General features: G+C 39.7%; 1 protein-coding gene and 1 non-coding gene across 3 annotated transcripts in view; both read left to right on the top strand.

Annotated features, from left to right (window-relative positions):
* Positions 1-175: 175 nt before the first annotated feature.
* On the top strand, positions 176-258 carry trnal-uaa (transfer RNA leucine (anticodon UAA)). The gene has a single exon. It is a non-coding gene; the product is annotated as a tRNA-Leu (tRNA).
* A 3,596-nt stretch (positions 259-3,854) lies between these two features.
* Positions 3,855-15,259, top strand: part of utrn (utrophin) — a 243,729-nt gene continuing 232,324 nt past the window's right edge. For both annotated transcript variants that reach the window (XM_033647959.2, XM_033647968.2), the window contains exons 1-2: positions 3,855-4,258; positions 6,569-6,729. In XM_033647959.2, the coding sequence (XP_033503850.2) occupies positions 6,657-6,729 (73 nt within the window). In that variant the 5' untranslated portion in view covers positions 3,855-4,258; positions 6,569-6,656. The remainder of the gene's footprint in view (positions 4,259-6,568; positions 6,730-15,259) is intronic.

The raw sequence follows: 15,259 nt of genomic DNA, 5'->3' as shown, positions 1-15,259 counted from the left end.
CTGCTAACACCGTGCTAGCATCATAGTTATACTCACGAGGCGTTGTTGAAATTAGGATTATTGTAACAAAGCGGTTTATTGCTAGCTCCGTAGTCATAAAAAATAAAATAATAAACTAGATTTGACCAGGGTGACGATTTTTTCTAGGGTAAATGTGGCGGGATGTGGTGTATACACCAGGATGGCCGAGTGGTTAAGGCGTTGGACTTAAGATCCAATGGACATATGTCCGCGTGGGTTCGAACCCCACTCCTGGTATAGTATTTTGACGGTGTTTCCAAGATCGTCGTGACATTAACCACAATAAGCATAAGATGCGTCACCGGCAAACACGAGCCCAGAGAGGAATTATGGGACAGTACATTCCAATGCTTGATATAAAGAACGGAGACAGATGTTGCGTTTTAGTTGACGTCAATCGAAGACACCATTTTGCAGATGAGATCATTATAACAAAGTATTGCAAGCATTGCAAGTATCACGACTTAATCATGCACACAACTGTACATATTTGTCATGTTTACTTTTTTCTATTGTTGTGTATTCAGTTGATGTATATATGGTAGTTGGATTTCACACGTACAGCCTCAGCACAGTGATGATACATATTTTATTTTTAATATTTGTATATCTTAAGTATCAGTGTGTAGCATAATGCAAATTATATTTTTTATTTTATAATATAATGTTCATTTCTATTTTATTGCTTTATATTTACATACTTCTATTTCATACTCTTATTCTTACTTCTTAAAATTCTCTAATTTTTACATCAGAGCAGCTGTAGTGAGTCACAGTTTACCCCTTTGGGGTCAATGAAGTATTTCTGATTGTGATTCTGATACTAAATAAACTCTCTTCCCTAAGTAACATTATTGGTAACGTGACAAAAGTGAAAATGTAAATGAAATATCACAGCTGCTCTGTTGTGATAATGTAGGTATTAATTTTCTGAGTATTCATTCTTGTGTGTGATGATCTAATGCACCTCAACTGCCCCTTTTTGTAAGTATTCTTAGTTTTCCTTATTAATCATACACTAATTTACTTAAATACAATGTTTTTGTACATATATTTTATAGGAATGGCGTTTTTAATTGGTATTGATTGGCAAGAAGGTAGTTCTGATGGTACAATCATGCTGAATAATTTGAATAGCACTCATTATTTAATGTAATAGAAAGTTCAGTTTCTCCTGCAGGCCCATGCAGTGAAATTGTCCATACATTTGGCATATTGGTGAATATATCTATGTGTTGATACCAGCTTAATTTCAGCTAGGTTAACTGTAAAGAACATATTTATAAATGTATGAATATCTGTCGATTTATGCCTTATTTATGTAGTAAAGTAGTAGTGTAAGTCCTCCAGGTAAATGGGGTTTATTATTTAGGAGTAGTTGCACCTTTGGGGCAGAAGAGGGCACTCTAAGCCCTTCTTGTAGCCTCTGGGCTGGAGTCCAACGCTGGCTCATTGAGGGCCTGCACACTCTCACCCCTATAATTTCACAGCAAGGGCGATGCCTTGGACTCATGTATACCCAGTCATCTGCATCTGCCACAGGAAAAGCTTCACAGAAAATAGCTGTAACTCTTCTAAAGTGGTATTCAGAAGTTTGTTGCACATATGGATCCTAGAAGTGTAGATGGATAATAAGTCTTTTGAAACTTTCTCACCCTGTGAAATTCTGTATAGATCTTGGGCACTGCAGTGTTCACAAACACAGTGAATGTAAACGTGTCACATTTGTATCAGATCTGTGACTAATGCTGTAGATAATTATGTGCATACTGGTGCATACTTCATACTGAAGCCTTCAGATTTCCTTATTTTTTTATATTAATCCAAGTCAACATGTCAGTGAACCATATGTGAGCATGCATACCTGTCCCTTTTCTGCTTCTAAACTCACCATCAAATAAATACGCTGTCACTCGATAGGTGTTTGAGGCCTAAGAGAGCACTAATTTGTGAACTTGAGCTTCTTCTCTGAGCTGTGCGAGGAAGCATCCACAAAAGAGCCCTGACAACTGAGAAGAGGTAGGGAGAAGGGTGAAGGCTCACAATGGATGATCAACATCTCTGCATCCTCAAAGCCTCAGAGACTCTCTCCAATGGGCTGTTATCTATTATTCAGTCCCCTCAGGTACTGAGGAAGTTGTTGCTTTTCAGGCCAACACATCACTCAGTATAATAAAATGGAACCTGAGACAAGAGGTGGTAGAAAGGTTTATGGCGATGATAACAGCTTTTAGCATAATTATGGTTATTTATATGGTCACTGTAATTTTTTATTGTAAATTTATGTTCACATTTAAAGTGTCAAACAGTCTGCTCTTTTTTTATTTTAATTTGCATTTCATAAATGGAAGGTACTATATTAATAAAGTTTTTTATTGAGTGAAATGTTTTATTTTGTGAATTTATTCTAGAATAATGGAAATTAAATTGAGTGTTTTTATAGCAAGACTTTTTTGTGATATTAAAAGGTGTCTTACAGCAGTACCCTTTGACTTTTTTATGTAATACTATGTTGAGGTTCCCCAAATTTGTCCATTAATTTCCAGGAGTTTGAAATTGACAGGGCACCTTAACAAAATGATAAATAGTCTGTGATGGAATGCAGCAAGGTAGATGCACTCAAGAACTTTAACCTGCTATACACCTTTGAGGTATTTGATTTGACATATCAAAAAATATATAACAGGTCATACACAGCAACAAATATAATACTAGTTCACCACATTATAAAGGAAAATGATTGTCCTTTTGCATTTATCCGACCATACTTACTAGTTACTTTGCAGTTTAATAATTTACGTAAAACATGTAATCAGTTATGGATTAAACTGCCCAACAGTGTAAAAAGTAGTTCAAGTTAACTCAGCCCTGACCAGCATATGCATGCTGTTTACATGTCAATACATTTGTAATAATAATCCTTAATATGTGACATACAGACAGTATATTTTTGATGCATTAATTACATTTACTGACAATACCTCTGTGCTTTTATTGAAGATTTTGAATTTAGTTTCTACTTTTACTCAAGTAAAAGACCTGAATCCTTATTTTAACCACTGCACTAGTCTTTGTCACATTACGCATATTAAAATAAAACCAGTATATCGGATCAGATGGCTTTGTGACAAAGGTCAATAGCTATGGTTCCTTTACGTGGAAAACCTTCGCAGATCTTTGGCCTAATAAACATTTCTGTGATTATTCCACAATTAAAGTGTCTTGTAAAGTTTTGTGTTTCCCAGTGGGAATCACTGGTTTGGTCGGTGCTACGTCACGTGACGCCCACCGCGCCATGTTTCCATCTCCGTCAGGAAAACTTTTACAGCCAGAGGGAAAAACTCAAGACCAGCGTCAAACCACCAAGAGTGAACACTGTGCTTCCGGCCAGATCTTCAAAGTAAATTTTCTGACGCGGCATTTGGAGAGAAACCTCGAAGAATACGAGTATCGTGAATGAAACGAAGATAAGCAGCAAATTTTAATATTACATCTGTTGTTGAATATATAGTTTATGTCATAAAAATACTGAATTTCGATAATAAACACTGGGGAGGGGATGGGGAGTGGCAGGGTAACTTACTATGCTGGAAGCCTCAGAGAAACGCTGTATGTACATTAATAAGGCGATTAAGCATTTAAAGAATGCACAGTTTGCCTACTAGTAGCAAAAGAGGCTGCTGCTGCCGGATTGTATGACTTCATAATGATTGCCACCAGCTTCAGACACTTTTATTTTGAAGGCCCCGTTTTAGCATTTCCGTTTTGTTTAGCTAACTGCGTGGAGTTTAACGTCGGTGTGAGCGGCAGGGAGAAAGAGTCAACTAAGCAACAGGAACAAAGTTGTGGGACCTGGGTCCACAGTACCGCGGTGTCCACCCGTGAAATGTAATAACCATCTCTCTGTTTCCAAGAGACAGCGTATCGTGCGCGTCTAGGAGCACGGTAGCTGTGCTTAGCTTTGCGTTGCTATAAGGCGTCTCTGAAAGATTTTTTTGGGCACATTGTGAAGACTGGATGCGCCTGAGGACGGTTCTTTTTAGTTAGCTAACGTTAAGTAGTTGGTTGAGAAGAGTGCGTCGTTCCCGAGTAGAAAATGGCTTAAATTAATTGGATTAATGCACTTCTTTTTTGACTTTTTAACTTTTTTTCCAGTACATTTTTACTGTATTTGTCTATCCACGCGTTGGACTTGTTTTGAGGGAGCACGTCTCCTGACTCCTTGGTGACAGCAGAGGTGAGTGTGTGTGTGATTTGGGTCCATGATATGCTTCGGACCTGTAACGTTAACCGTCATTGTATTCAATGAATACGACAGTTAATGTTAAGTTTGAATTCAGCCGTTTGGTTTAAAGTGACCGTTAAAAGTTAAAACGTTGAGATATGACGTCAGTTAATTACTGCAGTTAGCTAGCTGCCGCTGCTGTACGTTGAAACCACTTTTGACTTTATGAAGCAAGTGAGCTCTAAATTCCCCAGTCATACCTAAGAGATAAAACATTAACCACGACAAGGCCACCACAGATTCACAGTTTAAAAGTCCCTTTGTGTGTTCTGAAGCATTATCATTGGGTTTTTCTTTTGTTAAGTGGGCGGTAATCGCTCAAGATTAAGACAACACAGGAGTACTTTAAATTTATTGATCTCAAGCCAAGGCATTGACACTAGAAAGTACTAAACCTGACTTAAGCCTGCTGAAGTTTACAGCTCCAAAGATTTCAGATCAAACAGGCTGATTGTATCCCCTCAGTTTTGCCTCGGTTGTCAAAACGATTCCACACACAGTGATAGGGAGCCGAAATTGTTAAAGACACCAGCAAGACAAATGGGGCTGTCTTTTGCTTGACTTTCCTGTTGTTATTTTTGGGTCTTGCATCATCCCTCAAGAACTGTAACTCACCAAGCTCTGCTCGATAAAACTGCACACACTCCTTTCATGGTGAAAGCAAGCTATTTTGGGAGCGAGTTTTTTAATGAAAGGATACCCTGAATTAAAACAGATTACCAGCACAAGCATTAACCCTACACTAGGAAGCAGGTCTGAAAAGGCTGTTGCACCATCTGACCTACTCACTAGGTCAGATTGAACCATTGGGGATAATGACAGGTGTTTCATTGTTGGAGCTGGCCCACTGACAGTTGAGCACACATCCCTGCGGCCTTTGTGAAACTGATGGAAAACACAGAGCCATTTGCAAATATAAGCACATGACAAGAGTAATATAATATTCCAATAAGCCCCTGGAGGGAACAATCATCACTGGCTCTCATGACTTAAAACTCCACCAACCCCTTGCAAGAAATACTAGTGCAGTGTTTGCTGCTCTGGACAAGGGTTTTGTAACTTTTGAACCTGAAAAACTTAGTTGTTGCATGCAGTCATGCTCTGCCATCCTACATGATGGTGTCAGATACCTCTTAAATGATCAACTAGCTAATGACTAGATGCAAACCAACTCAACATAGTTAGACTTTGTATTTACTGAAATCAGGGCTGTAATTGTCTATGTAACATTGGGAGGGACCATCTTCTTTCTACAAGGGTTTCTACAAGGGTTAATATCCCCCAGGAGAAACTTTACGAAACTTCACAGCTAAACAGACCATTTTAGAGCACTTTGAAACAAAAAAATCTTAGATAAGGACTCTGCATTGATCACTGAGTGCCGTCTTAGAGAGCCAGCACATGATTTGGGCTGCACAGGAAAAGTGCACACACTATAACATTTTTATGACCTTTTTATAACATACTTAAACTTCACAAAAAGTATATCAGTCAACAGTGTTATTGTCTACGCAACAATTATTCAACTTAATACATTTGAAAGTAATTAGATAAAGAAGGTACAGTGTTTGACATTGATTGTACCTACTCAGGGCGGTCAAGCAACGGCTTCTGCTGGGGTATGGCAACACTACTGCACTAACAATACACAGAACTGCAGTATATTATGTTTTATTATTACTGCCAAGATTGAAATCTTACTACTCGCACACAGTGGAAAAACTTTGTAATTCAGCATGAAGTTCAACAGCACAAAACATTAGAAGAAAGCATTGGATCTGACAAGACTTTGACTATGTTTGATGGTTTGTGAAGACCAACCAAAGCAAAATAAGCTCACCAAAACAAATGTCTATGGTGGCTGACCACTTTCACCTCTACTTGATCCTCTGTGGGTGTTTCAAACTTGGAGGTTATTGGCTAGTTGGTGTCTGAGCTTTTACGGCAGTCTACACTATGATTTTCCGTTATTGCTGGATCAATTACTTTAATTGGAGTTGTTTTACACATAAATCAATGCCCAGATTGTCAGCCTAAGGGCATGGTGTGAAACCAGTGAAGTCTCAAACAGCTGTTTTAATGACAGACGGTGTTGCTTATGAAGTGCCAGGTCTTCCTGTGCACTATGTGACCCTGAATGTTTTGTGTGTGTAGTGCCAATGCATGTGATACTTCCACTCTCCAGGCCTCCTTTTGGGATTATTTCCACTTCTTAAAGTCACATTAAAGCAGAAAGGAGCTTAAGTTTATTCTTTCTTACAGGTGCAGAAAGAGGGCTGCACTGTGTGTCAAGAGGCCTGGGACTGTATCACGCAATTTCACCAAAAAACCATTGAATTTATTGGCCACCATGGCATCACACGGTGACACCGCAGAGGGAGGAGCTAAGGAAGAGTTCAATGACATCATCAAGTGGAGATCTGGTATGTTTTTAAGATTGTTATCTTAAGATTATGTTTAACGTTTGACGTGCTGTTTAGGACACACCACTTGCAGGGTGTGTAAGCATGCATGCTGAACCAAATACTGCTAGATCACTTAAGGGTTTTTAGAGAAATGACTGGTTGTCCTATAACTACATTTAAGGGAACATTTTGTTGTACGTGCATAAGAGCAGTCTCTGAAAGGAAACACTGGCTGAGCCAGAAATCCTGTTGTGCATGGTTAACCTCAGTTCCCATGGAGGCAAGGGAAGAGGGACAGAGGCAAAGCAAAGCAACAAAGGCACGTAGAGAACAGGAGATGGTTGATTGTAACACGTTTGCTCGGAGAAAGAGAAAGTCACAGGCAAGGTGACCAATGGCAGCAGAGGAAAGGGAAGACAAGAATGCAGGGATGGGTTCAGAGAGCCGCGCCCTCTGATCCCTTTCTCTGTGGATCATTCCATTCCATAGGTTAATCTTTTGTAGACGCCACCCTCAGAGAGAGAGAGAGGCAGACACACAAACAAGTTGTTGTTCTGGCAGAAGGAGTGCTTTAGTTGAGCTAACAGTAAACATTCAAGATAAGCACAGTATTGTACCTGATAATTTACCTGGTACTGTGTTTTCTCTAGCTGCTCAAAAATGGAATTTCTTGTTTGCTTTTGGGATAAAATTTAACTTAAAGTGACTTTGTTCATGTGCTGTACTTCTGCTTAAAAATGTGTTGGTGTGATGACAAGTGATTGAGGGAGTGAAAGAAAGATATAAAAAAACTCATCTTCTAATGTACAGGACTTAGTCTGATTCTCAAAAAGTTCTTTTTCACACTACGTAATTATCAAATTAATATATGAATACTTGGATATCAGGCTGAAAAGGCTGATAAACTATTTCGCATTTTAAATGCTGCGTAAAGTGAGTTTGGTAGATAATGTGGTAAGTTTATGATATTGATAATATTGATTATTTCTATAGTGAATTGAATAAATCCCTCCTACCTCCTTTTTTCTTACACAAAATTGTTACCTACCCCTTCAGTGTGGCTGCTGTATTACATTACAAACAGGAAAGAAAGCACACATATGGTGACTGTATTCACATGTGTCAGACATAATGTTTTAGATTAACAGGACTCAACACTAACTTCCAAAAGTGGTTGCCATGCTGGCAATCAGACATCAGCTATTGGTTGCCGAAACTGAAAATATGGTTCCCATTTCTAGTCAGCTCCAGCACACATTATCACCACTGCATTGATTAAGTTAAAAAGGACCTTTCTGAAGACGTCCACTGAATCTTTTGAAATTTGATCTTTTGGGGTATTGATTCCCTGCACCACAAAGACAAAGCAAGTGGTGTGTGTGTTGCCTTCGACTCATCCTGCCATTGTTAGTCACCTACTGTGCAGTTATTTGTCAGCTTAATGATAAAAATGTGACATAAAAGAATGAATCTTCCAGTAAGCACAACTTAATTTTCTTCAATATTGTCCCTAAAACAGATAGCCCTATGCATGTGATTAAACACACCAGTGTATGCAGTGCCGTATGGTTTTAGTTCTGACTGTAACAGCAATATGTAAATATTACTAATGCAACAAAAATGAAAAAATGTTTTTATTTTGGTGTCCCCCTTTTCATATGTTAAAAAGTTGATGCTACAGATGGCAACCAAAGGCCAGGAATTGGTTGCCAGTTTCTTAGAATGGTTGCCAATGGCAGCTTGGCAACTGTTACTGTCTAGCCCTGCTTAAACTCAACAGAATTAAGCGTGCAACACTGCCATACAGTGATGGTTACCCTTAAACAAAAACTGAGCCTTTATATAAAATTGTAAATTATGTTATTCCATCAATCAATTTAAGACAGAAAATCATTGGTATGTACCTCATGTAACTCCTATTGGTTTGATAATGTTAAATGTAATATGCACTCAGGATTCATCATATAAATGCTTATATCTGCCGGACATCCTTCCCCAGTCCCCCAGCCAACTCTCCATCCTTGTTGTTTCTCTCTCTGTGTTGTAAATTGTGAAACAGAAAAAGGAATATAAGAAAAGAGTAGATTTATCCATCCTGTCCACTCCGTGTGCCAGCTTTCCACGCCCGTCCAGCCTCAGAAGGCTGGCAGATTCCGCGCCTGGAATTCCACTGTACCGATGGAGTTTGTAATTTACAACGCTTGTGTCCAGACCACGTTGCTTTTCTTACAAAGATTCAGGTTTCCCTAGCAACCCCTGAAAGTAATGTTTTCTTTTATGGCAAAGAGGGGAAAATTTAGCACGTAGCTTAGCTGCACACTAAAACAAGCCACTAAAAATTGCAGGGCACACTTGTGTCGAGGTAACCTGCAGACTGTAGCAATGCTGTTTCTTACCCGTACTTTGTGGATGGAATTTTGTGGTGTGTGTGCAGTCGGTGGCCTTACAGAAATATGGCTGAAATTAGGTGTTCTAGTGTATAATTCAGTGAGTATGTGAATTCTGTGAAACCAGGTCAAACCAAGGGAAACAGCTGCTCACTTTACAATTAGACAATTTTGACAATGCCATTTCTCACCAGGACGCTGTAGTTTACGTTGTTCCACCATGACGTATTGAGGCATATTGTTAAAATTGATCCCATGACAGCCTTACAAACTTGGGTTTGTTTACTGTGCTGTCAGACATTAAGACAGGAAGATAGATGATGAGAATGAGAGAGATTTACAGCCTACATGTGGCTGAAACGTGGGCTCTGAGAGGTGATTGACAAGCAGGTGAGGGTGTGTGTGTGGTGGTGGGCAGGTGGAAGGATGTTTTCACAGCTGCGACAAGCCTTGTGAGAAAAGCATTAGCGCACTTGTTCATCTGATCGCCATACCAGCCGCCGTGGGGGCGTGTTTGAATGGCTGAAGAATTTATTCACAACAGTGGAGTGTATACTCAAACAGCATGTGCGTACACACCTCTATTTTGTGTCATCATTACTGATTGCCAGAGAGTTCACACTGTTCATCCTGATCTTGTAGAGAGAGTAAACACATTTTGTTATTTTAGAGTTTGTTTTAGTTATTTCAGCTGCGGTGTGTTCCATATGTAAACCAGTACTATGGTGAGATCACCACTACAGTGTGTTCTGAGGCAGGGGCGTGTGTGTGTGTTGTCATTCTGCCTGGTATGATGGAAGCCAGCAGGCTAGACTGTCTGTCCCTTTTACTGACACATGCACACTCATGCCTTTTGGGGGGCGTGTGGGGTGGCTCATGTTTTCCAGCGTGTCAAGTTGTTATGCAAGCTCACAATGGACCAGGGAAAGACAGACAAATGTGCAGGTTAGAACCGTGTGTAGCTGGACAAAGTTATGCATCTGTGAAAATGACTCTACTTTGGTATAACAACACATGTGATTGACAGGTTTAAGCATTAAAACATATGAACAATGTTTAGCTGCCTTATAAGGTTTATTCTCTCTGTCAAATAATCCTTAAGCTTTTCCTTGCTAGAATTCCAGGTTGGTGGGATGCAGCATATCAGTACTTTTTTTTTAGCAGAAGCCACCGAAAAGACTTAAAATGAATTGATAAATAATTGGATAAATGATTCATGGATTACACTGCACTGAGTTGTGTGACAGTTTGTAAAGATGTTTTGATATAGTTTTGTTGTGGTTAATTGCGGACCCCCTTTACTTTAATTAATTAATCAATTAATCTTCACCCTTTTGGATTCTTTGTTCACTGGAGGCATGTAACATATACAAAGCTTTCTTTGCGAAATCAACTTGACGTTGGGTGAGTAACTGATATACAAATGGTCATTTTGTAGGTAAAGTATTCCTTGAAAGTCACTCAGAAGATTTATACGGTTGACTAGTATTGAAAAAAATTCGATGGACAGAAAAATATTAGACAACAAATATGATTATAAATAATAGTATGAGTCATTAGTAAAAAAAAAAAAAAAAAAAAAACTGGTTCCTGCTTCTCAAATGTTTGTATTTGCTGTTTTTCGTGGATATCTAGTTAGTTGCAACTTGAAGACATCACCTTGAGCTTTTGGACTTGGCATTTTTACTGTTGTCTCCCATTCAATAGACTAAAATTGTAAACAATTAATCTAAAGTTAAATCAAATACGAACAGACTGTTATGAAAATGACATTACACCTGTTGCCCTAAAATTGACCTAAAAGGCTGAACTCTGCCGAGAACCAGATGTATGTGGTTGGCGTCATCACGTGGCAGTTCTAAAAGGGCTGAAACAGATGTTAAGAAGTGGTTTCAAATTTTTTTTTGACAAAGTCCCGGTTGAATTACCTTATAACACCCTGAAGCCCTGTCTACCTGACCTGCCTGTGCACTTCCCCTCCCCCTACCCATTACAGAGTGCAGACAAATGTGAAAGGTTAAATATCATCCACGGGGTTAGGGTCTGTTGTTTAACAACCATTACACAGTAATGGACACTCACCTGACCTTATTTCCTCTCTGTTTATTTGTCACTTGAGAGCTCTGCCGTGGAAGAGCCGTCTTAAAACCACACTCGTACACCTCTGGTGACCTGACCTGATCTTGTTCTTGTCCATCTTTCTCTTTTGTTGTTTCATACCTTTTCCTTCCCCCACTCATTACTCTGTCCTATAAGTTGGTGTGTGTCAGTGCATTTGTGAAGATGAGTACGACCGCAGCAGCAAGCAACATACGATAGGTCTGGTGGGTGCATTGCAGCTTCTTGAGTGTTTACTGCTTTAAAATTGGTTTCCTTTGTAGAATTTGAATCTCAGTTTTGCCATTTGAGCTGTATAGAGGATCGTCTCCTTACACATCATTCTTGGGTGTGACATCCAGTATAATGAAATGCATATTAGAGAAGAAGAATGTGATTGTCAGCAAACAAAGGGTGTGGAGGGTGTGGCAAGAAGATTTGTCACCATGATAGTTCAGACACATGTCATGGATCCCTAATTCTAGCCTTGGCCACTCGTAGCAGGGTGGATCCAGTACGTTGAAAAGTTTCAGCTGGAGTGTGAGTACATGTTTGGAAAGAGATCGGATTACTCATTCAGAAATAATTGGATGAAACAAAGATATCTGGAGAGATATACGCCACCTAGCCATGACAGTAACAACTTTTTCTAACTGTCAGTGCTGTGGTATGCAGTGTTATGCAAATACGTAATGATGGGTGTGCATCTGCATGTGTGGGTAGCATGGAACACAAATCAAAACAAAGAAGCTTTCACTGCAGCCGCCTCCTCGTTCTGAGATGTCATGACCTGAATGTATTTTGTTCTTTGCTTCTGGTGTTCGAGCTCCACTTTCTTGTACTTCTCTGGTCAGTGAGAGTTCTCATGAGCGTCTTCTGTCTTTGAGGAAGCAAAGCTTCCACAGGGAATGCAGCTGGAAGGGTCTTCGTAGCAATTTATAGACACAAGTGTGTGTTTGTGTTGGTCTCTTTGCTTGTGGCTGGATGTAGTTCCCTGAGAAGTGGGAGGAAACAGCAAAACCCTGGCTGGAAATTTGGGAATGGAAGCACTGGCCAAAACATCTCCCCTGGGTGCGGTTGTCTGTGGGACTCTGCCTCTTTGGTCCGTGTGTATGTGTGCGTGTGCACCCAGCAGCATTCAGACACCCCGCCCAGCCCAGATGACATTTAAACTCTTCTAGAGAAGGCTGGAAATGGCAGAAAATGATCAGTGTTGAATGTTCTTGTAGTTTTTAAATACATACAAACCTGTCTCCTCTTGCTGTGAATCTCCCTTTTCCAAAGCAAGCCCTTTCAGTTTAAATCCCCCTTTCAGCCCCTTTTTCCTAGCTCATTAGGCCTACAAAGCCATGTTGCCCAATCTACCTTCTGACCCCTCGCATGACAGGATTTACTAAAACAAAAAACAGCCTGAGGCCCAGAGAGTTTAGATTAACCCCTTAAAGCTTCACTACCGAGTAAATAACTTGAAGGGATTGAATTCTTCTATTGAAATGCCCACTTTCACATAGTGCCATAGTTACTTGCCCTTTGGTTGTTAACAAGTTTTAGTTACTTGTTCTACTACTTGTGGTGCTAAAAGTAGGTGCACTAGGGCAAACACTTTAAAGCTTTGTGATTTTGTGTTAAAAGTGATGTTGCTACTAAGGTTATAACGGTATGAGATTTTGAGGGTACTATTAAATAAAAGTCTTGACAGATAGTCGATGAGGAGAGGAGATGTGTAAGCAAAATTCTCTGTCCAATTGCTTTTTTTCAATACCTTAGATAAGCAAATGCACATGGTATGATAACCGTCAGTTTTCATGGTATACTGTAAAACCCGGAGCCCTGGAGGGAGTTCAGAATATTACAGATCCGTCAGTATTTTTCCAGTATTGCAGAGAGCAGTCAGCAGAGTTAGTCAGGACAAACTGAGATTGAGAAAGAAACTCATGTGCCAAAGAGGTCTCAGGTCAGACTTGAACCAAGGACATTGTGGCTACATGTAATGCACTTCTTCAAAGACATTTTTAAGGATTTAGACATGGGAATCTACTTTTTCCAAGGGTGGAGGCCTGTGGCATTGTGGGAGATTACAATTTTCCATCTCTCTCTCTTGGATCTCGGTCGGACCACTGACTCACTGCTCTGTATGTGTGTGAGACGCACAGCCATGATTACCTCCGACAAATCCGAAGTGGTGTTTTTAAAGGAGAAATCTAACATCTTTAAAAGCAGCCTGGTCCTTTAATCGGCTGTGTGTTGAGATAATAATCATAAAGACGTAATCGTTAAAGTGGAAATACCAGATTCTACTCCAGCACTAGTCCCGAAAGGCCATAATAGGGTTTTGCAAGAAAACATGTTTGATTAAAGGGTGTGACCTGTGTTGTTTTGTGACTGGTGGGGGATCAAAAACAGCAATCAAAGTTTACAATCAGGATGGGAGGCTGAGAGAAAGAGGGCACAACAAAAAAAAAAAGTTACTCCGTTTCATCACTAATTTCTGCAGGATGTGGAACATCAAAGAATGACCGTACAGAGGACGATTCTGCCAGTGGGGAAAGGGAGTCAATTGAAACACATTAGAAGGCATGGGCATGTGACTGTCCTTGATTACAAATGATTTATTTTTAAGTAGACTCATTCGTGGGAGAGAAGGCTTTGGTGGTCAGCAGGAGTTTGGTCACAGTCAGGGTCTTTTTACTCAGAACTCAGAACTTTGTAGCTTGGCCCAATTATTTTTATATAAGATTGTGTGACATCAGTATTTGTTATTTGCTTCATCTATAAATAGAAATTTAAAGGAGAACACTGTTTTTTTTTCAACCTGGACCCTATTATTCCATGTTTTTGTGTGTGAGTGACTTGTGAGAACAGACAATTATTGAACTTGATCCAATATTGAGAGAGAGGGCTGCACCTGGCAGCCACGACGCAGGCTGCAATGTAACCACGTGGGCCAAGTGCGCCCCTTAAATTTACATCCACTACAAGTGCCACGAGAGGTGACTTGTTACGGAAAGAAAACAATGGAAATGCGAGAAAGAGTACAGAATGGGGATGTAACGATATGGAAAATTTGATATCTCGATTATAGTGACCAAATTATCACGGTAAACGATAATATTGCAATATTTTTTTAAGCGCTGTAAAATGTCCAAAAAATAGATATATTGAAATAACTTCACTAAATCTTGTAACTTCCTTATCATACTAAAATGTTAACAGCCAAAATCTTATATTAAAATGACACTTTCACATTAAAGGCTCAAGGGATTGGCACAGCAACAGAAAATTTTATTTTAAATTAACAAAATATGTAAACAAATTACAGGAACAAAGCTTATTTGTCTGGTGCATTTTAACAGTCAGCAAAATATGTAAACAATTTATATATTATTAGCACGAGAGGAAAAATATATATTAAACAAAACAATGCAAGAGTAGAATAAAAAACCTACAATATATAGAATAGATATCACAAATGTGCAGGAGAAACCATAAAAACCCTAAGGACAATGGTCATCATTACACAGAATAATTCACACATTAGAAGTGTGCATGTGAGTCAGAGGAGTACCTGTATGTAGTCTCGCTCACCAGACCTTTCTCAAGAAAAGAAAGGTCTGGCTGGGCCGACTCTCACTTTGAGATTGGAGAAAAAAATGCCCCGGCTGCTTGTACTTCTTTCAGCCAATCACAATCGTTCTGGGCGGTGCCACAGCAACGGTGCGCTTGCAAAAATATTGCCGGGGGGAAACAGGTTTTGGTGTAACACGCCCACAAAAATATCGCCTACAGGACACGAACCATGGCAGAAAAATGGCTACATCCCCGCAAGATCAAACACCGCAAAAGTTAGTAAAGGACGTGAACTAGAACTGCAACACAGCCGGAGGTGGTAGGGCGGGACTTCAGCGGGTGGCTCGTTCCGCCCAATGAGAGGCTGATCTCTGCAGCGAACTTCCGCCCACTCAGACTACGTGTATTAGAAAAGGAGTGCATGCTCTCGGTCAAAGGTTAACACGGCAGCATTTTATGTTGTTTCTAGGGATAGACCGATATGGATTTTTTAGGGC

Source organism: Epinephelus lanceolatus, chromosome 13, assembly GCF_041903045.1.
Source record: "Epinephelus lanceolatus isolate andai-2023 chromosome 13, ASM4190304v1, whole genome shotgun sequence".
Taxonomy (NCBI): domain Eukaryota; kingdom Metazoa; phylum Chordata; class Actinopteri; order Perciformes; family Serranidae; genus Epinephelus; species Epinephelus lanceolatus.
The sequence above is the reverse complement of the archived record's forward strand: the minus strand, read 5'-3'. Positions and strand labels throughout refer to the sequence as shown.